The sequence below is a fragment of the Anopheles moucheti genome, chromosome 2, assembly GCF_943734755.1.
Source record: "Anopheles moucheti chromosome 2, idAnoMoucSN_F20_07, whole genome shotgun sequence".
NCBI classification, from domain to species: Eukaryota; Metazoa; Arthropoda; class Insecta; order Diptera; family Culicidae; genus Anopheles; species Anopheles moucheti.
Genome location: NC_069140.1, coordinates 37,067,468 through 37,089,334, shown reverse-complemented (window position 1 = coordinate 37,089,334; position 21,867 = coordinate 37,067,468). Strand labels below are relative to the sequence as shown.

Sequence of the window (21,867 nt, the reverse complement as noted above, 5' to 3'; positions counted from 1 at the left end):
ACAGTGGTTGGTACGAAAGAAAAAGATCGAGTCCATGGTAAGCTTATTATTCAAGTTTATGGTTTTATAACAGAATCAAACATTACGGAACGAGTGGCATGCTGGCGCTCCACTTTGGCGACCAGCGGACCAGCCCATTAGCGGAATTTTCTCATGATTTATTCATGGCTTTCCGGTTGCTATTTTTTTTTTTTTGCAAGTGCTAATGCGTACGACCACCACCATCGCTCACATGGACTGCAAGAAGACTTTCTCTAGTTTCTGGAACAAGGCGTTCATCAGAGGGACTTATTTGAGATCAATACGTATCGGAATATGTTGGTTTGCTGAAGCAAAGACGGACACACTCGTATGATTTGGGTTTTAATTTAAATCTTGGACATGTGCTGAACGAACGACATGTTTGTATGATGAGTTTAATATTAATTAAAACTCCCCAGACTCGTGCTATGAGCTGACTAGACAGACGCCTCTGCTTATGACAAGCAAATGACCGTACTAGCTAGTCCTTTTCTAAGGCAACCATTGGCAATACTCTTTCATCAAACTACGTTATGGGCGCTCATCAACTTACTACGTCACACTTTGACCGGTTTGCATAAAAGCCCTCATCACCGTCGAACCGAGTGGGCCGAATCTAAATATCCGTTTTATGCTTTATACTGTATGCAAAAGTTTGTTGCAACCAATCCTAAAGTGCATGGCGCAACTTTTCTCGCAAATCATAACCATAGCGACGAACCAATATGAATTTAGGGTTGGGACAAGCAATTTCGACAAAAGTTGGTACCTTTGGAAACTTTGACCGGTCTTCCAATTCGATGAAACGAACCCCTGGGGCATACCCGCACCATGGGAAAGGATAGTTTGCGATTGTCGAATAGTATCGAACGCATACATCGAATGCCTTCCAAGCGAAGACTGATCTCCGTATATGTAACATTGAAGAAGGTTCACAGTCTTGTTGCCCTTAAGGTGATTGAACACATTTTGGGGAAGGTGAACTAATGAATTTTAGCTCTGCAAAAGACACCCCCAATGAAGGGCAGTGCACGAGAATAACCAAGTGCTGAAAATTACTTAACGCAGCGTCTTAGGATGATATCATTTTACCACGTAGCCGGATAGTCAATCCTTGCTACGGGCGATTGGTCCGGATGGGATTTTGGTCTGGGCCGTTCGTGTGAAGTCCGGCTACCATCATGCCACCGGGCCGCCCCTATTACGTACATTTATTACAAAGAGAAGATATTTTTTACGTACATTATTACAAAGAGAAGACTACGAAAGTTTTTCGTTGATAATTTAAGTTTTAACAACTTTGAAAATATGATTTGTAAATCTATTTATGTCCAGGACAGCTGATTGTATACTTACTTACTTACTTACTCACTTACTTATTCGACTTTAAACCCGATTTACAGTCTTATGTATGGCTTTTATGCGGTATGATTGTTTATTCTTTCAAAATATACTCAACCTTGTCTGGCATCTGATGTTATTTTAATGTTTTAGTGTTATGTATTGGAACCAGTTATGTCGTGTGACTCGTTAAGTAGGATCCAGATGAATCACCCTTCGTGTGGTACTCACTTAAGCACTGTAAGTCTTAGCGAGAAGTTGTTACGATATTTTTCAAGCAAATGAAAATATATGTGATATATTACACGACTGTGTTATAAGAGCAGATTTTTCAAAGATCTCTGTACTTTTAGTAGAATTGATCGCTATCAGAACGTGCTTCGATGATTGGATCACACACCATCGAACGCGAGTTCTAGCTGTCAGTTTTTTTTCCTATCTCCAAGAAGCTGTTCTTTCCAATTTCCATCGTTGATGTCTATTCGTTTTAGAGTTGTAGAACACCCTATTGGAAATCACCTATCCTAATCCCCTAAGGCAAGCACATTATTATTAAACTAAAGAAAATATTAGAAGGAGACGCTGCATTACCATACTTAATGCAGCATCTAATGAATCTTAAACTAATACATGATCTAACGATAACCACATACGCAATATAAATATGAAAAAAATATTATTCAATTACAGTTTTACTACATTTTACAACCGGAAAACCACTAGAAATCAGTCTCATTCATTAAACCAACGTTAAAAATGCGATTAAATCTAAGTAAATGGGTGTGCTCCGTGTGAATCTGAGCGAAAAATAGCAGGTGACACAATGTGAACATTGGTTCACACAAACCAACAAAAAGAATGGCAAAGATTCACCCAAGAAGTACGCCAGCTTATACAAAACAATATGTCGCACTTCCTTATGTGGCAATTATCCCTTGTTGCTGTCTCCTGCTCAAAAACTCCGTTAAGTTAAGTTAAAAAATGTCTTCCTCAGTTCCTTAATACACTGTCCCAAGCATATCATTCCGGTAGACCAAGCAACCTAGCAACAGTCCACAACATTTTTAATGCCCCCGGATAAACATTCTTTTCAGCCCGGCGACTCCTAAGCAACCCCGTTAATTCGGTGCTGCACTTTTTACAATCCTTTTTGGTCCTTTTTGGCAAGTTTTCGGACGAGAATTTTGCTGCCCCTTCGACTAGAGTGCCAAACCAAAACCGCCTTCGAAAAAAGAAAGAGAAACACCCTTCTAACCATTTTAAATGGTCACCACGTATTCGTTTGTTAATTAATTTTACTACCATCATGCCCTTGCGCAAATGCGCAACCCAGCGCATTGCTTTGTTACTCGCCCGTTATTTCTCCCGCTTCTCCTGGACGCCACACCTACTCATGGACACTTTTGCAAAATGTTTTCATTTACAGACGTTCCCGTGGTGACGCTCGAGTACGGTACGAACTACAACTACACCTCCTCCATCCCGGAAGGGGTCGACGTGTACTTCGAGTGCAACATCAAATCCAACCCGTGGGTGTACAAAGTGATCTGGCGCCATTACGTAAGTGTTTCCTGGGGGTGGGCTACAGCTACATAGACACCCGCACTATCGCAGCAGTATCGTTATTTTGTTTCCCACCGTTTCTCCGTGGATTAGCAACCATAGCAACTTGACCCGGTGGCCGTGTTGATTGTCTCCTGTGCATGTCGGGGTTGCTTCTCAGCAAGAAAAACAGAGGGAAAACATCACAACACAAATGAACGACACATTCGCCATGTGTTTCTTTCTCTGTTTTTGTCACACAGTATGTGAGAGAAAAATTAAATGCTACCTCGCCCGTGGCACACATAAAAACAAATTAATCCTTATGTTTTATGATGAAGCAACTCTTACTCACCCATGTGGCTCACATAAGTGCCGGGTTGACAGACCGTTCTTTTTTTGGACCAAAAAAAACACATCGCCGTATTCCTTCCAACTTCCCTTCCCGACTGTCGGTCCACCTGCCTGGGAAAGCGCATGACCATGTGTCATAGTCTTGATGCTGGCAGTACAACGTGTCCCGGGTGTTTGCAGCGGTCGCTCCCTTAACGAACCATCCGTGCAACGGGGGCGAATCGCCATTCGGCATTATCTGATGTCGTTTGTTTTATTACGAATTTCCCTTCCAGCAACAGTGCGACCGTACATGGGTTGCTGCTGCTGCTCGGCGGGTTGAATGACGATTCCGGTTTTGCACTGTCGGAAATGCCGATTCCAGCGAACAAATGCTTCCTCGGTAATGACCTCCAACACTAATACGCTCCACGAAAGGGAGATCCTTTTCCATTCCCTCTGCTTCGGGTTTTGCTAATGGAGGACATTTCAAGTGCGATATCGTTTCATTACGGTGGCGATCGAGGACGGGTCCGATAGACATCCATCCAAACAGCCAGCTGGAACAACCCGAAATTTGGATGCTTTATGCAAAAAGAAGGCAAATAACAGAAAGGCCAAACAATGTGAGAAAAGGACCGACCAACGGTCAAAGTGATGCGTAACACTAATTATCTTCTTTTATTGCCACACTGGTTGTTATTAATTTAGAAAGCGAGCGGGAGAGCGAACAAAGTTATCTCGCCCTTCTTGGTTGGCCGGTCACATTTAGCGAGGGTTGACAAGCTGACAAGCGTACTGAATCCACCATCTTAAGACCATCACGGCAAACAGCGTTGGCTGTTGGCTGAAACGCAATGAAGTGCTGGGAACACATTTATCCACGGCTTAGATCTTGGCCCGAAACCTTTGCGCTCTCCCATTGCGGATACTGGATCGGTCTGATAAAACCACCTACCGAAGGCGAATGGCCAGCCTTTGCAAATGAGTGAATGGTGATCGGTTGGAAGAAATAAAGCTTCCGAGATGTAGATTAAGTGCGTACCAAATTAAACGGCTTCGCAGGAAAGGTCCTCATAATTATTTCGCCTGCCTGCCTGAACGTTCGCAATTCTTTACGAGATTTTTTTTTCTTCACTACGTTCCGAGACCGTTTGCTAGAAACACTTTATTTTTTCACTCTTTGACCTCGCAGCACAATTGCTCCGTGACCGGAAGAGCCAATTCTTTTGGTTTATCATTTTTCGCAAGGCCGTACCGGTCATTTATGCTTCCTGTTTGAGCCTTCATGTTGCTAAAATGTTGCCAAAAGTATAAAGTAAAAAAGTCCACTCACTGTTCACTCACCAATCGATTGTATGGTGGTGTGCAGAAGAAACGCTACCATCTTAATGATGCTTCTTTTCTTCGCACACTTAAAGCTACTGCAGACCATTTTACCATACATTCATTTTCATTGCATTATTTTTATTCTCGCTCATCTTGTGTGTCCGTGTGTTTTTTTTCTATCATTCGTTTCCTGCAGGGCAAGGAGCTGGTCAACAATCCTTCCGAAGGCGTTACCGTATCGAATCAGAGCCTGGTGCTGCAGAACGTTAGCCGCAGCCGGGCCGGACTGTACACATGCGTCGGCAGCAACCGGGAGGGTGACGGCGAGAGCAACCCTGTCCATCTGGACATAAAGTGTAAGTATGATGATGGTGCTGCCGATTCGGTGCTGCCAGTGCTACCAGCGGCTATGCCGATTATGCTGATTATGCGTATGTCGTTTTGTGTGGTGCCGCAGCGATGAAAAATACTGCAGGGTCGTAGCGTTTCCGCCAGCGTATTCGGGGAAAGGAAAGAGATTTGCTCGTTTTCCACACATGCCGGCGGCCTCGATATAATTTACTGCATTTTTTTTGGTCTCTCTTTCCTGCTTTTATTGTTGTACATTATATTGACGGCAAAAAATTGCTTCTCACCTTACTAGCTTATCTTGAAAGGGGAAAATTATATGACAAGTGATTGCAATTAGTCATAATCGCAAATGAAAGAGATACTTAAATAAATCGCCTAGGTGGCTACCACATTACCGTATTGTTCAAATGTAAAATACATTGTGCAATTAATCTGACTTGTACTATTGTGACACGCTTTACACTATGTACCACCAATATAAATGATTTTATATTGCTTTTTTTTAATCTAGAAATAAAAACAAAATGTAACCTTTTTAATATTTGCACTTTGAATACTTCTAGTGGCCAGTATGTCTCTTGGAATATGGGTATTCAAGTTCAATGAAAATGGTTCGACCAATACCATAATGATTAAATCTTTATGAACAATCACAATTATTTAAACAATTAAAATGGGGTTATCGACTGATCGAACAATAGATTTTTAAATGTAGTAATCCATTGTAGCATAACCCCTATTTTGGAGGCTTAGCGCATGATTCAGTAATGTGTTAACCATTCCATTTAAAATGATTACGAAGAATTCTACTAGGACAACGGTAGCATTTTGATGACAAATTTTTAATGAATGGTCTGGTCTTATGCCTTTCTATGTTTCATGTGTTATGTTTCTCTATGGTTTCAATATATAAAATGCAACATTATTTGGGACTCATTTCTTCTCCAAACCGTGAAATTGTGTCTTATTCGGGATGTAGTGGGTCTCGGGCTAGTTAGACGATGTTGTTATAATAAATAAACTAATAAATCGTTCTAATTCTCCCACCCAGCTTTTGTCTTTGGGAAACATACGTGAAAGAGAATTGGTACGAAAGATGTTAAATGCAACATTTTAAAAAACAACATAGAATGTGAGGATTCTTTTATTCATTTATGATGCTTAGCAGAAGAGTCAGCTACCAGGCGCCTCCATCGAGTACGTCAAATAAGAGCTTATTAGATGGAAACCGAAACATTAACCGCCGTATATTATTTTCAATATGCTCTTTTCTTAATACCGCATTTGACTGGTAATTAATAGTTAACAATGAGATTTTTTAGTTTATTTATGATGCTTAGCAGAAATGTCAACTACCAGGCGCCTCCATCGAGTACGTCAAATAAGAGCTTATTAGATGGAAACCGAAAACATTTAACACCGTATATTATCTTCAATATGCTCTTTTCTTAATACCACAATTTGACTGGTAATTGATAATTAACAATGAGATTAACTAGTAATGTGATTCGCATGAATGTATGAATCGTACAAGATCCATGGTTCATCCCGCGTGGTTTAAAGATCATCCGTTGAGTCTTATGTATGTTATGATTTTTTTAAATATATTGCTAAACTTTTAAACTTTTCCAGTTTGTGATTATTTGTACAACTAACTCAAATAATTTGAATGTTGTTCACGAGAGAACTAGCACTGGCGAAATTACCTTCAGGACTTTGTTTCTTACAGTACTTTTCTTTAGGTTCTTACAACGCAGAAATACACTAGCTTAATAATAAGCTTAAGCCCTGACGGCTTAAGAACCTTCTAACATCGTTTAGGCGAATAAACAAACACATTCGTGAAGGGATGTTCTTTCGCATTGTTTGAGTAGATTACTCGAAATGGCGCTCGTCCTACTGGCAGTTGATCTTTCCACTGCCCAGCTGAAGGGTTTCATTGTTTATTACGTTTCACGATTTTTCATCTCAGCAACCATTCTTTCGGCCCGACGACTGTTCGTTTCGGGGGCGGTTTTGTCCCGGACTAATATCCTTTCTATCGTACTTCACCGTGGACATTGTGTCCCCCTGTGCTGCTCGCGACACTGTTACACTCCGTTCAAGAAACAATTTCCACTGTTTGCGCTCACACTACCACCACGGTCCGCTTTCCGTCGCTGCGCTGAAGGATAACGTTTCGTTTCTATTTCCACCCGAGCAAAAGTAGACGATTGAACAAAAAAGCGCGTTGAAAGCTTCAGTGAGTTTCTTAATTAGATTTGTGGTGTTAAAAAGGATCGTCTATTTGATGCTTACGGTTCCTTTTTCACCGACACAATCCATCTCGCTTGCGCCCTTTCCGCCTCTCAGTCCTTTCTCTTCAACTTCGTCCCGTTTGCTTCGGCTTGCGGATGACGCCACCGTCACAACCACCTGTCCATGTCCGCACATCGGAGGAAAGGCTTTGGTCGGGCACCGAACGACGACATCACATCAAAACGACCATCGACTTTCGGTCGACCACGATATCGTTGCGACCGGCTGCTGGTGATGTGCGAAGGCGTTGCGGGGGCTCAGAGATTCAAGAAAGACTCCCACTGGCAAAAACCGACGGGATGCTCCTTCCGGCCTGGTGCCAACGCTGGCTGGTGCTGGTATGAGGTTAACGTGGAATTTTAATTTTGATAGCATCAGCTTCCGCCCACCGGTTTCGGACCGGGACACGGGTGCGGAGGCCGACCGTCCGACCATCCTCTTGAGATGGATTTATGTTTGTGAGAAACAGCTTTCGAGATGGTTTTGTCACCGATCCGGAGGGCAAAAAAGTCATTTCCTGTGAAACGAAGCCACAAAAACCGACGGCATTCGGCGGTGTTGGCTTCCGTTGCCAGTTTGCCGACCGGCACCTCGGGGAAAGGATCCATTCGGCCGGCAAGGAGTGTGGAACCTTTTCTGCTTCTGCTGCTGGCTTTTTATTTCTGTTACTACGCCCGGTGCCATCAGCCGGGTGGAAATTTGTGCAAAGTATCCAGCTGCCCGCATTCATTTGTGTCGTCCACCGCGTGCTATTTGCCGCGCTTGCCAGTGCGTGGCATAAAATGAAATTATTCTTCCGTTCCGTCTTCCTGACGGTGTGACAATGTCTAGCGCGTGAACGTGTAGAAAGGTGCTACGTTAGAAGAGCGTAAAAGTGCCAGCCAAAAAAAAAAAACACCCCGACCGACGTCACGCAGAAATTAAGACATCTGGAGGTAAATTAACGATTCATAGCGAACCCTAAACAATTACCTGTGTTTTTTTATACTCCAGTGCGCTATAAAAGGAAGAGTACTGAATGGTTTTGGATGGAGTTTTGAATCCTTTTTTTTGTTGGGAAAGATGTCAGAAAGATGGGACTTTCTTTCCTACACTTATTTTCTATGCAATTCATAGCCAATCATCCACCTTGGCCAAATGTGCCAAATTGTATCCGGTAGAATTCTTTCCCAGGGGCGTTGCCTAAGCGTGTGCACATGATGAAGGTTCGTTCGTACTGGACAGAGAGAGAAAGAGAGAGGGAGAGAGAGAGGGATCGAGCGAGTTAGAGAGAAAGATTTATGATTACAAATTAATATGCTTTGAAACACTAAAATTCATTGAAAATTTCCTTTTTTGCTCTCACCATGTTTTGCAAATTGCCTAACCAAAAGACGAAAACAAATCCTTTCATTCACTGCGTCATTGGTGAATTTCTTCGGCTGCTTCAAGAGCGTACAATCCGTTACACTTACAGACACATGTTCGTTCTTTGCCTGTACAACTTTTATCCTGTTTCTGTACATCATTTTCAAGCAAATGCAAACTTGCTTGCCCTTTTCTTTCATTCCATATTGCTATTGCACGATTCTACCCATTATTTACCATCACACTTTACTCTCCGAAACGGCCGGATCATAACATTCGGAACTTTATTTGAAAGCTAAGGCGTAGAGGTTTTGCTGCTCCTTTTTCGTTTCTTCCTGCTACTCTTCAATTTGAAATTTGCTTTTTGGAGTGGAAAATAAAAATCATAAACTAATGCTTAAGCGTTGCGGAGCTTTTCGTTCCGTTTCAATAGTGATGGGGGTTGGGTTGAGAGTGCAGAACCATATTATCTTTGGCTTGTTTTCTGGTTGCCGTCTCTTCTTTATATCATCTTTACATGGTGCTGGGGTGGCAAATTTGTCTTCGTGCCCAGTTATTACACGCAATAGTAAACAAGCAACATTTCAACGAATTTGTCACACCTCATCATTGAGTGCCGAACGGGTGAAGGAAAAGTTTTGCACCATATGGTTCACCCTAGCCGATCCATCAAGTAGTGTCGCTCGAAGGCTCACGGTGTTCCTTTTGATAGGCAACCTCACTATTGTCCCATCGCCAAAAGGCACAGCGACTATACTGCAGCCAAACGCGCCCGAAGAAAAGAAAGGGACACCAGCTTCTTATCAAGGCCAGGCAGGGCAAGCATTTCCTTTGTGCCGCTTTCACCACTTCCAGGGAAGTGGATCCCTGTTCGGGGCGTGAAAAATTTAGCACACGTTCGCTCCTTTTTATCCACCCTATCTGCTGTTTGACGAACTGTGCAACGTGACGACACGCTCGCAGCACAGCCATTGCGCCACTAGAGTGGCACCAAACCCGAACAGGAAGGTTGGCAACGATGAAAATAATGATTACTGGGGATGCGAAGGAAAACAATCAATTTTATCGCCCGACGGCAGCATCAGCAGTACCATGTAAGATACCGCTTGCCTGCACAGTAATGCCACAGCGACGGTGGATCGATTTCGAAGCTGATTCTATTTGTTCCGGCACGGCGCAAAGGGGCTGGAAAAACTGTTCCAGCAGGAAGTCAGCGCAATATCCTCTTCGAAACGCTCGCAATGTCTCGTAACCATGGCATCGCCCCACCCTAGCCTAGTCACAGGTCGTCTTTCAAACGCACCAACGCTTGGTAGCGTTTGCCAAGCGTACGCACAAGCAAGCGCACCCATACCGGGTACAGTTTTGTACCATTCTAGCTTCCGGAATTTGATTGAATTAACACACAGAGCAATAGTGTTGGGTCGTATCCTAGCTGGGAGAGCGATACGCCAGTGCGGGAATGCCTGCACCGAGTGCCACTTGCTGTTGGTTTATGATATTCTCGCGTAGAAGAAGAAGGAGCAAAAAGCATTACTTCCCGCTACATTACACTAACAGATATGGATTGGATTTCTACTACTTTTGTTCTTTCCGTTCCCAAACCAGCTGTCCCACAGGCAGGAGTGTAATGGTGGCAGGAGAGTAGACAGTGATGGCTACCATAGTCAGCGGAACGGAATGACCAACGGGGTCGCATATGTTCCCCCTGTGCAGCTGGTGATGGTGTGTTGTAATATTGGGCAAGAACAGACCAACGGGATGCACGTTGAATAATAAAAAGTTTTCACACATTATTTAACTGCAATTTTGTATTATTTTGTTGCCAGAATACTACCCAAAAATGGCATTTGATTTCAACAGTTGAAATTAGAGTTGTATTTTGATATTTTTTAATGATGCTTTTTTATACACAGCGTGATCGATATGTTAGAATTCATGTTTACATCGCGAAGTATGCACCATTATGCGCCATGTATTTCTTTTGTGTTCTAATATTGTTTCCCAGGGTAAACAACACATATTAATTTTCAAATGTGCATTGTGTTGACTGTCTGTCACTTGTTTTTCTTTCGAAGGGATCATCACAAAGAGGTTGAGTCGAGCAGAGATTTTTCTCTATTGGCACGGGGGTCAAGATTTCCAGCAGCCATACGATTCGCGACATGATTATGTGTTACCTTCAACGTGGAAAAGGATTCCTGAATCCAATTCGAACATCACTAAACGCTGAAACTTTCCTTTGTGCTGCTATCTTTAACCGTGTAGCTAAATTATATTCGTATTACAACACCTTCTAGTGGTAAAGCCTGTTAAAAGTCCTTTTGTTGTTTTGTTGTTTTTTTGTGTTTTTTGACTTACGAATATTTTGTTTTACGGGAAATGAAATGAAAATGGTGAAATACTGCGTAATTACGTAAATGTTGAACGTCAATCTACATTTACCCGATTCAAAAGCATTATTCACTGCCTCCATTCTCATCAACGTAACGTTTCTAATGTTTCATACGCAGTTACGAAACTTTCATAATGGGTTATAAAAGTTTCACGTTTCATTTTTAAACAAATCACTATACAACCCGAACTTTTCAAAATGTTCCCCAGCCCGTTGCTACGAGCTAATGAAATCAAAACAAAAGTTAATGAGGCTAAATTTTTGCGCCAACGTTCCACTCAACTCGCTGTCACTTTCATTTCCCAAAACGGGGAGTAAAATACTTCTGCTCCGGTTGGTACTATCAACTAGCTATTCGGTTTGTTTTTTTTCCCCCGCAATCCTTACCTCACGTCACTTAAATAAAAGTCCCATAATCTGAACCTAAACTTTATTAAATTTTCACTAATACTCATTATAACTCGATAAAGTGAACAGTGACGCCAGGCAGGGATCGAGCGTGACGCCTGTTGGTGAAACCATCTAATTGGATCATTAAGATCGACATCATTTCTACATTAAACCCAAATCATTTTCGATTAGAAAGTAGCACGTGGACGTGCGTTGGGTTGGGGGAACGTTCGTTCGCCATCCTTTTAATGTTCCGTACGGGATTGCTTTTTTCTCCCTTCACCATTTTTTTTACACCATTTTTCTCCACCGGCTTAATCCGTTTTGCTTATTCTTCAGCCTGTGTCAAAGCCCCGTCCTTATCCGCCGCTCCATTCAGCGCAATGCCTAATTGAACTGCAAAGCAAACAAACTCGCTTTGGCTGGTGAAAATTTTAGGCAGCCAGTAACGAGCTTGGAGTATTACTTTTCAATTAAAACGCCCAACCATTTTGAAGATCGGGGAGTTTACAGCAGAGGGGCACCACTTGGATGGCCATTTGGTGGATAAAATCTCCATCTACTATCCGGGTTATCGACGACGTGCCGGCACGAATTTGGTCGGTAATTGAAAATCCCACCAGAACGGCCCACCGCACACCCTACGCCCATCCCACCTGCTCCATCCGGGTATATGCACGGTGTCCGTACTAGCGGAGTACTGGTCTCCCTTCGGAATCCACTCCATTCCGGACCAGAAATCGCCAGAAACTCACCGCATCAGTTTCCCATCTGAGCATCCGAGTAATTGAATAATATCGATGCCTAGGCTGGCTGCTACGGGTTCGAAACGTACAGTTTCTAAATTTAATCTCCCACTCTTGCCCCACGCTTGGGCCATTAGTGAGCTTGAAGAGGACTAGGAAAAAAAGCACACACACCAGTGGTACCCCTGGCAAGGAATTGGATGGTGTGCGATAAGCTTCCTAACCGCTTGCTACTTATCGAGGTTTGGTTCGGGCTACTTGCACGTTCAGGTAATTCAGCTCCACCACTGCCGCGGCCGACGGGAATCGTGGAGGGGCCAACCGTTTACTGTTCGTACCTTCACATTCCTTCGATTCGATTGAAGCGATAGCTGTTCCTTCCGCTTTCCAAAAGGGAAGAAAAATCGGTGATATCCGGTGAAAATCTTCACTCGTGCACGCTGCGCATTTTTTGTAGCAGGTTTTTTTGTTTGTTATATCTCCAACCGTATTTTCAATGCAAAGTGGCCGCCTTCCACCACGACCGAAGGAATCTAAATACCCAATCACGCAAATGGTGCAAACGCTTCACTTTACCATTCGTTCCGCAGCCCGCGGGCACGTGGAGTAGTGCTTGCGAAGGAAGTGTATTTTCTTCCGTTCGTCTCTCTAGTACGGGCGCTGCCAGTTGCTGATCGGATCCGATAATAATTCTAATTTGGTGCGCACTGCTCGTTGCCACCCTACTTTCAAATGCACAATTTATGCACTGAGAATTTACTTCGGCTTGTACGCAGCAGGGGTTTCCTTTTTCCGTAAACAACACCATTTACGTTTCGCTTTCTTTTCTCATCTTACAGTTGCGCCCGTTTGCCGACCTGGGCTGGTGACGACGTACAATGTGGGCCGGAATGAGCTGGCCAAAATTGTGTGTGAGCTGGAGGCTAACCCAAGCAACGTCACGTTCACCTGGAAGTATAACACCTCCGTGTCGGAGAGTTTGGATATACCTGCATCGGAAGTGCTGAGCGATCGGACCAAAAGTGTGGCACATTTCAAACCGGTGACGGAAAAGGTAATTCTGATTAATAAGTGAAAATTTGCTGTAAAAGTAGGAAACAACTGCAGCCAGCTACACTTTCTTTGTTCATGACGAACGGGCAGGCCGTACTGCTTCAATCTATTTTGTAAAGTACAATAAGTTTGGAGACATTTCCTTCTTCGAACAGTAGAAAGAGCGCTTTACGCCGAGTGTACTCAGTCGAATCAGTTTCCTTTTTAGTATATTTAAGCATTCGCCAAAAAGAAACCTGAAGTAAACGAGGCCTAATCTTTGGTAGGGTAACGCTCAGTGCTGCTACAATTAAACAAAGTGAAGCTTCAATAAAAAATGGGATAAGATGTACTTTAATGAATAATGGATATGGTTCCATTAGCTTAATTTGAATCAAAACAAATTGATTTCTTATTTTATAAATGAATTTTATTTTATTTCATCTGATCACTAGAGCTTATTTTAAAATCGTTGTGATTGTAGGTTTGACCTGTACTCACTTTATTGCAGTTTGTCATAAATTATTAAAAATCTCGCAAAGAATGGTGTTTTTTTATTTTTAACTAGTTTTATCATGTCCATTCATTTCTATTTTCTGTAAGTAGCCGAGTAAATAGCTTATGAGCCTTATTTTTTCCACCATTTTCATGTTTGCTACACCGTGATCAGTCTGGAAGGAAATTTTTCACTGGAAAATGCCTGCCTTATGCATAGAACATTTTGCTTAATTCTAATATGTCTTAATCTTAAATGAAAGATTCGCGTCATTCATACACGTGAACTGACTTTTTGAAGAGCAATTGAAATGAACGGCTTAAAATTTTATATCTTAATTTTTAAATGCTTTTATTAGCATTGACGCCTTTCCGTATCCTCGACCGGTTCACTTTTGTTCCACTTCGGAGCTGAAGTGTATATTGGATAACTCTATCCCTTTTTATTTCGAGTGCCTAATGGTTCCTTTATCCTACGGAAGCAACAAAACAAACACTTCGCTCAGTAAGAGCCACCGTGTTTCACCTACCCATCCCACCTAATGCAGAACCATCGACTCATTTTTATTTCCCATAGTACACCCTCCTTAAGGAGGTGGCTGAGACAGAAGAGGTACTGCAGGCAACGAAAGCAACAACAAAAAAACGCACCTTGTAAAACACGACATTCTACTTCCCGCCGGGTCGTGTTAGGTCGCGCTCTTAAGGGATGTATAAAACAACCCACCAAGGTACCCGGCTCGATAGCCAGTCTAGCCAGGGAAAGCACATTCCACTAGATTTCGTACGGCCGTTAGCTGTGCCATTCGTTGCGAAAGCGTGCGAGTGGGAAGAAACGCGTTAAAGCCTCACACAGAAAATCCCTCCCAATGAAAGAAAACTGTTTTTTTTCCTTCTTTCCCGTTGTTTTTTTTTCATATTGCAAAACCAACCCCGCATGGCCTTTCTGGGCGCAGGGTGGAAAATAATCATCAAACCATGCTACTGCCGTCGAGAAAACAACACCAACACCTATTATGTTTTCAATTATCATAATTTCTTGTTTACACCTCGGGTAACCCTTCGTGAAACTTTTATCCCGCTTGAACGCGGGTGCGTTGTTGTGACCAAAGGGCCTCACAGTATCGGCACAAGAATCGTTTCGGGAACTTCACGCCTTCGGAGGAGCTATGCTTTGTTTGTTTCTTGCCTTTCTAATCCAACCGCGGGAAGGTTCGGTCCCGCCGATTGTCCGGCTGTACTGCTGATAACCGAAATCCTGTGGAATGTTAAAGTCGTTTTGTTTTTGAACCTATTTTGTGGGTGCGTGTCCGTGTGTGTGTGTGTGTGAGTGGCTGTTCATTGCTTGCTGCTAGCAGGATTAGATCTCGCTCGTGACAAGAGCGAAACTTCCACCCGATACGAAAGCGAATAGCCACCAATGTACGCCCGGCCAGAAAGGGATTGAAACCGATTACCACTGGAATGGAAGATTGACGGCGGCTTTACGGTTTCATCGCCCATCGGACGATGGTTTGGTTGATAAAGATCCTTCTTGGAAAAACTGTTTACGCCGTCCGTCACGAGCATTTCCACTACAGCGACCTTCCCAATAACCGTGCCGTGGGTTCGCAAATGGGTGCAAGATTTACACCACACTGGTTGAGCTATTTTTCCCGCACGAAGGTTTAAATTCGTCTTTACATTTTTCCCACTTCCATCTTTGGGACAGCGGGATTTGTGTGTCTGTATGTGTGTGTACGCCGATGCCCGGGTGAGAAATCCGCACCATTGGCACTCGCAAAAATGAAGTCCTTTGTAATTATGAGGGTGGTTCACAAACAGCGGCGTCCTAGCGCACCTCATCTCTTTACCATTTTTACCCAACGGACCATCGCCGAACATTTGCTTCGCTTGAGACCGTCCCGAACATTCTTCATCCGTTATCACACTGATTACGCTATCTGGAAATTGTCCTTTCTTGTTGATTTTCTACCTTTTTTTTTACTTCATGCTACCCACGATAACAGTGAAGGACTGCAAAGTGAAAACTTCGTTTTTTTTCAATCTCCCTTTTATCATTATCATTTTTCCCAAGGTTTTGCAGGGAGTTGTAGTGAACGATGTTTTTTTTTGTTCGCTTTTTGGGAAGAAAATACAGATATTTGATAAATTTTAAACCAAGAAAATACCGTCCCTTCCTTTTTACGCAAACTTCGAGGACAGTGAAGGACGCAAGAACATGACACCCACAAACGGATCGGAACCTTACGGATTGTTCGCTGAATAATCATAATTTATTCATTAACTTTTGTTTCTATTTCGCTGGTTGATGAGTTGCGTAACGTTTGATGCTGGAGAGAAAAAGTTCGCACCGTGTTGTTAGTGAAGCTGGTTATTTGTGGATCTGTAAATGTTGTTCTAATTTCACTTATATTATGAATAATTAGAACTAAGTTTGGTTGTTTTGCTGAGAGATAAAGTCGAATATTTGCTGCAATATATTTTTAATGTGCTTGGAGCTTTGCTTTACCTCGTTCAGTGTAGAGTTCGAAGTTAAAGTTGTACGAAACACCAAGAGATGTTTCAGATAAATTTACTTCTGAAGTTTATAGGGAAAATCATGCGCAACAATCATCCACGCAATAGTCAGTTCAACGTACGACGCCTGTTGATAAATCAACGGTCAATTTAAGGACGTCGGTCTCCTAACATCACGATCGATGGCGCGCGAGGAGTTTCGATTGAAAAGTGGCTTGAATTGCAGTTTTTATTACAGTGGTATTTGTATTTTTGATTCACAAATTGGGAAGAATCCATAAGGTTTTGTTTGAATCCATGTCGTCCAGAGGTCTACGCGAATTTGGAAGCAATTTTTATGCAAAGCCTGTCAGGAAAAGAAGTGCCCGAGTAGAACATTTCATTTTCGCACCCACAGTGCGCTCCTACACTTTATACAAATTTACATCGACGTTAAAATTGACGGAAAACGGCGTTCATCTTGAAGACCTGACTATCTGTTCCAATCAAGCGGTGCATTGCTTGACAATGGAAATTTTAATTTAGATTCTTTTGATGCAAAACTAAATACTACCGTTGTTGGCTTCATTTACTATTCTGATGTTATTTCAGAAGATTGATAAAGTTTCAAGTTTGAAAAATTAATATTTTATACAAAATGAACATCAATCAATTTTATTTATGCTACTTCACTCAACACTTACGCTACACTATTTAATCCCATCGAACTAACCGTACTCAGCAGCGTGCCAAAGCTGGAGCTGGGATGATTTCAATCAAATATCAGTGCAGCTATCGAAACCATTTTTCATCACAGCGCTCAACCCAAACTTTCAATCACAACAGTCAATAAAACAAATTCCGCCTGTGGCCAGATACTCCACCCCTTTCCCAACACACCCAATCAGTTCAGGGCGCCACCGCCCATCCGGGGTACCCCCAGAGAAACAGAACGCCGGAAGATAATTTATCAGCCCGCCGAATGACAATTTTGGTCATACGTCTTCATCAGCTCCAAGCAAACTGCAAATGATGCTTTGTCCTATTTTCGTCACCGCCGTTACCATCGGGACTGCTAACATATACTTCCGATCGATACCGCACCCGATCCCTTCGCCAGGGTCGTCACAGCTAGCCACACTGCCTTCTGTCAATCACGTCAAAGCCCTTCATTTTTCATCATCTTTCGTTGATCTCCAATTTCCATGCCGCACCGTGCGCTTCGGTACCGAAAGAGAATCCTGGCATCCACGGGATGGTTCCAATTTTCACCGTGCTGCCCATTATTTCGTTCATCATTTTTACCCGAGCGCACAGTGAGGGCTGATGCTGATATTCGATTTCGGGTTGATGCTGCTGTTTCGACGAACCATGATAGCAGTGGCAGCAGCATAAAGCATAAGGTGAAAGAAGCAAAAACTTTTGATCCTACCAAAGATAAGGCTGTGTCGGGGTTGGTCGGGTTTTTTTCTCTTTCTTGTGTTTTCCTCGCTCATATCCATTTCGAGATAGAAATTTTGCACAAAATCGATGCGGGCACTAGGATTTGAATGGTTTTGTCAGTGACTCGGCCGTGCGTTTTAACTGGAACATATTTTTTCCCCTTCATTTCCATATTCACAGGACTACGGAACGTTGCTATGCTGGGGCCGGAACGAAATTGGCGCCCAAACGGAGCCTTGTTTGTTCAATCTCATACCGGCAGGTAAGTTTGAGTGTGTACAGTCGATGGCTGATTTTTATTTATTAGCTATGAAATAGGAAAACATGTTTAACATCAGTTTATTTCTTGTATGACTCAAAATAATATATTATTTAATTCGAATTTGTTCATTTAAAGTTCTATTTAATTGCAATATAACACTTCAGACGAAGAAATATGACTTCGCTTGCCACCGCAAAGCACAGTAAACGATTGTTAGCACTAAGGGGCTTTCAATTGGGCTCTGCTAACCCGTTTGCCAATTTGCAGCTATTTGTCCTTTTTTTTATTTTGCTTCATTCTCCTTCTCTCGTTTGCATTCCAGCGCGCGAACACCATTATTAATTTCAATTTGCTTACCACTTCTCACGCCCCACAGGAAAGCCGGATCCACTGTCGAACTGTACGATACTGAATCAGACGTTTGACATGCTGCAGATTGAATGCCTGGAGGGTTACGACGGTGGGCTGCCGCAGGTCTTCCAGATCGAGCTGTACGTGATCGGAAGCCGGCAGCAAATAACTTCGATTAAATCAACGTGAGTATCGCGACCACGCTGGGAGGTGGCGGTGCGAAGGCTTACCGAGTACTTAAAGTAACAATAAGGGCACGTTCCAGCCGACATCAAAACATAGCGACCGATCTGGGCTAGCTGTTTGGCTGCCAGCTCATCGCCATTTAAATGGCACACTTTGCGGCAGTTTTGCATTCAATTTGCCAAGAAGCCAGGGCACGGTGGTGACCGAAACCGGGTCATCATTAGCCCCTTGAAATGATGAAAGATGCCTAACCACAGCTGCACCGCTGCTTTCGCATTGTTTGATATTTTCGATGGTATTTGAGCGAATGCCGGAGACACGGGTTGGTGCCCATTCCTGGCAAACCGGGCTGAGGGTGGGCACGCTATTTGTGATTCGTAGGGTTGTGGAGTGAACCAATTAAAATTAATTGATGCCAGCGGAATGGTGGCGCCCGAGTGGGAACTGTGGAAAATCAGCGAAACACAATCCAGAAATCCTGACGCTCTTGGAAGGTTTGCCGGCTACAATGAGGCAATTAAAATTTATTAGCATCGATTTGAGATTAGCGTTACTTTGCGCCAAATGGTACGTACGGAGCGTTGCAATGCAATGGACGGTGCCAGAGTTTTGCAGCCTATTAGGAAGACTGTGTACTAGTTATTAACGGTTTGGGTTGATTCTTTATGACGGGTGTAAAGCATTGAACATCTTTCGTGATAAGTATCCTGGCAGCTTACGTTCCAGCTGGGTTTGTTCTAGGGGCTATTTGTGCCATAAGACGATACGTTTTTACACATTTTTATCGTCTTTCTATCTACGAGAAACTGCGTTGATACCATCAGCAAATTCATAATAAAATTCGAACTCAAGATATCTCCATAAGAGTACGAGGCCATTCCATAGCATAACAATTAATTAATTTATAATAAAGTACTACAACATGGCCATCTTGGGTCCCTAATGAGACTTAATCTTCAACGAAATGATAGTAACTTATTTATCGAACTGATCAATATGTAGCATTTCAAACTTTACTGAGATTCTACATGAACGTGCGTGACACAGAAAACGCGCTGCCGAAATGTTGTTACTATCACACAATTCTTAACAATCCATAAACAATAGCTTCGTTTTCTCTAATAGCTTAAGTTGTGATACTTTCAGTGCGTAAGCGTGAATGATCATGTTTAAAGCTTAGAAAACTTGCACCATGCCCAGCTATCGACGCCAATGTCAAGCTGATGCAACAATTATTTCCTTTAGAATCTTTGCGCACATGGTTTTGCGATGCTTCATTTACCTTTCATTCAATTAATTTTATTAAGTTAACCCTCTTTGCATTAAATAATTAGTACATCAAATCGATCCAGGAAGTAAAGCCACGCAATACTTAACATTTGTCCAGACAGCTTAAGTGCTTCCATCTAATTGTAAGCTTGATCGATTTCCAACAAGTTATAACACTTTAACGTCAAAAATATTTTGACCAAAATGGAGAAAACTAACATGAAACGGTTTCCCCAATTCCTCCCAAAGCTGTGTGTTACTGTGCCGATGGAATGCATTGAATTATTTTGCAGCATTTCCTTTCATCTTTGCATCCTCCATCAGGTAAATCGATAAAGTGCAATCAAACAATCAAAAACTCAAAATGTGGGCTGCTCTTGGCATGCAATCGCATTCTCAAATAAATTGTTGAAAGTGCGTTAAGCTTAACTTACTTCTTCGCACCCACCATTTCACCGACTTTGCAATGCTCGACCAAACCGAATGCTTACCGTTTAATCGTTTGCCATCCGGGAAGTGCGAAAGGTTTCTGATTTGCTCGAACGTTCCGTCCAAAATCACAGGAAAGCCAATGGCCGGGCTTCAACCCGCGCAATTGGTGCGTGAATTTTTCGCTTCCAATTCGGAAGAATGTTAAAACTTAACCTCCAGGGCTCGAACGTTTCGGAAAGGAGTTAATTAAAAAGTTCAACATTTGCTGCGATGATGAAAATGTGGGGAGGGAAAATGTTTCCGTCAATGCCGTCTTTTTGCGTGCCGAAAATTGAAGGAGCAACACCAAAAAAAAAAAAAACAGGCCGGAACTTCCGGTACCACGATCGTGTTGCTCAACTTTTCCATCTTCGTTTTTCGGCCGTCCGCTGGCGCATGGACGCGTGAGCGTAAATAAGCTTAGAAACGAGAAAGATGTAAATAATTCTTACACTACCACCTCGTCACCCTACGACCTGGCGTGGCAACGGAACCGTTAACCGTGCTAAGAAAATGCAGGGCAGCTAATTAACATAGAACTCGGCCATTTCCGGTCGGTTTTTGCGCGTCCATCGCGTCCGTTGCAGACGCTAATGGATGCACGCATTTTCACTCACTCGAACTAATTAGGGTCGTGAGAAGCGGGTCGCAATGCGAAGAGAAGTGACCCGTGGGTTTCGCGGAAAGCGGAAGTCAATAAAAAGTAGACAGAGAGTGATGGTGCAGAGGTTGATGGGAGAAAAAAATATATCTCACCCCCGATTGACAGATAAATTGCCAACCGGTCGATACGCTAAAGCTGTACGCCGTGTACGTCGACTCTGCGCCTTCCACCGTAAAATGTCAGCGCATGCTGAAGTGGTCCCACTTTTTTTTCGCCTCAATTTCGCTGGTTCATTTCCTTAAACGTTCACTTTCCACAACCCGTTACCCCGTCTTACCCGCGCGGGCTGGTGGAAATTGACACGGCCCATGAAATCGGTTTCCGGTGCAATTACCCGGAACAATGGCAGCGGCAATGGTTCGGTCCTGCCGGTTCGCATCGACTGGCGGTAATTATCGGCACACTGCAGCTGAACCGTGCATTTCATTAAGTGAATTTTGCATCCACAGTGGGTGGTTTTTGTGCTGCTGCCGCCGAGGTGTTGAGGCGATGAAGGGTACCTAACTTTGTGATGAATAGAACATGAAGAACTCATAGTGTGTTTTCATTTTCCAATTAATTGTGTTGCAGTAATTGAAACAAAGGATTAATCTTCCGAAACACAGCGAAGCGTGTAGGAAGAAATTAGTTGATTCGATTTTTAAGCTCAAAGTCAATACTATTTTTCCAATATTTCGATATTTTTATTGCATTTTATTTGTTTTGTGTAGCTTTTTTTTGTACAACGTTTGAAAAATAATAACAAAATAGCTAAACAAACTGAATGCAAAAATTGAATATTTATTCTCTACCTATCTCAACTCCTCCAGACAGGGGAATGTAAATAGGGTTTCACTAACCTCCGTTTTGAATTAGAGTTTGTACACGAGGGATATAATGGACCGAGAGCAAAATGCCGGACAAACAACGGTGTTGTTACTTGAAATACTATGATGAAAATATAAAATGTTAATAACATGTTCAGTTCGACTCAAATGTCCGAACATATTCAACTTACTGTAATCCAAATGCTTATTCAGAATCATGACTAACCTGTTTACTAATTGAAATTAATTTCCTTTTATTATTTTTGTTCCACTTTACACCAACACACGCACTGTAG

The 21,867-nt window shown here is 42.7% G+C and overlaps 1 protein-coding gene across 1 annotated transcript in view; it reads left to right on the top strand.

Annotated features, from left to right (window-relative positions):
- The window catches only part of LOC128309462 (nephrin), a 146,125-nt gene that overhangs the window by 116,312 nt on the left and 7,946 nt on the right, over positions 1-21,867 (top strand). The window contains exons 9-13 of the mRNA XM_053045865.1: positions 2,789-2,922; positions 4,763-4,922; positions 12,933-13,147; positions 17,743-17,824; positions 18,201-18,360. Coding sequence (XP_052901825.1) covers positions 2,789-2,922; positions 4,763-4,922; positions 12,933-13,147; positions 17,743-17,824; positions 18,201-18,360 — 751 coding nt within the window. The remainder of the gene's footprint in view (positions 1-2,788; positions 2,923-4,762; positions 4,923-12,932; positions 13,148-17,742; positions 17,825-18,200; positions 18,361-21,867) is intronic.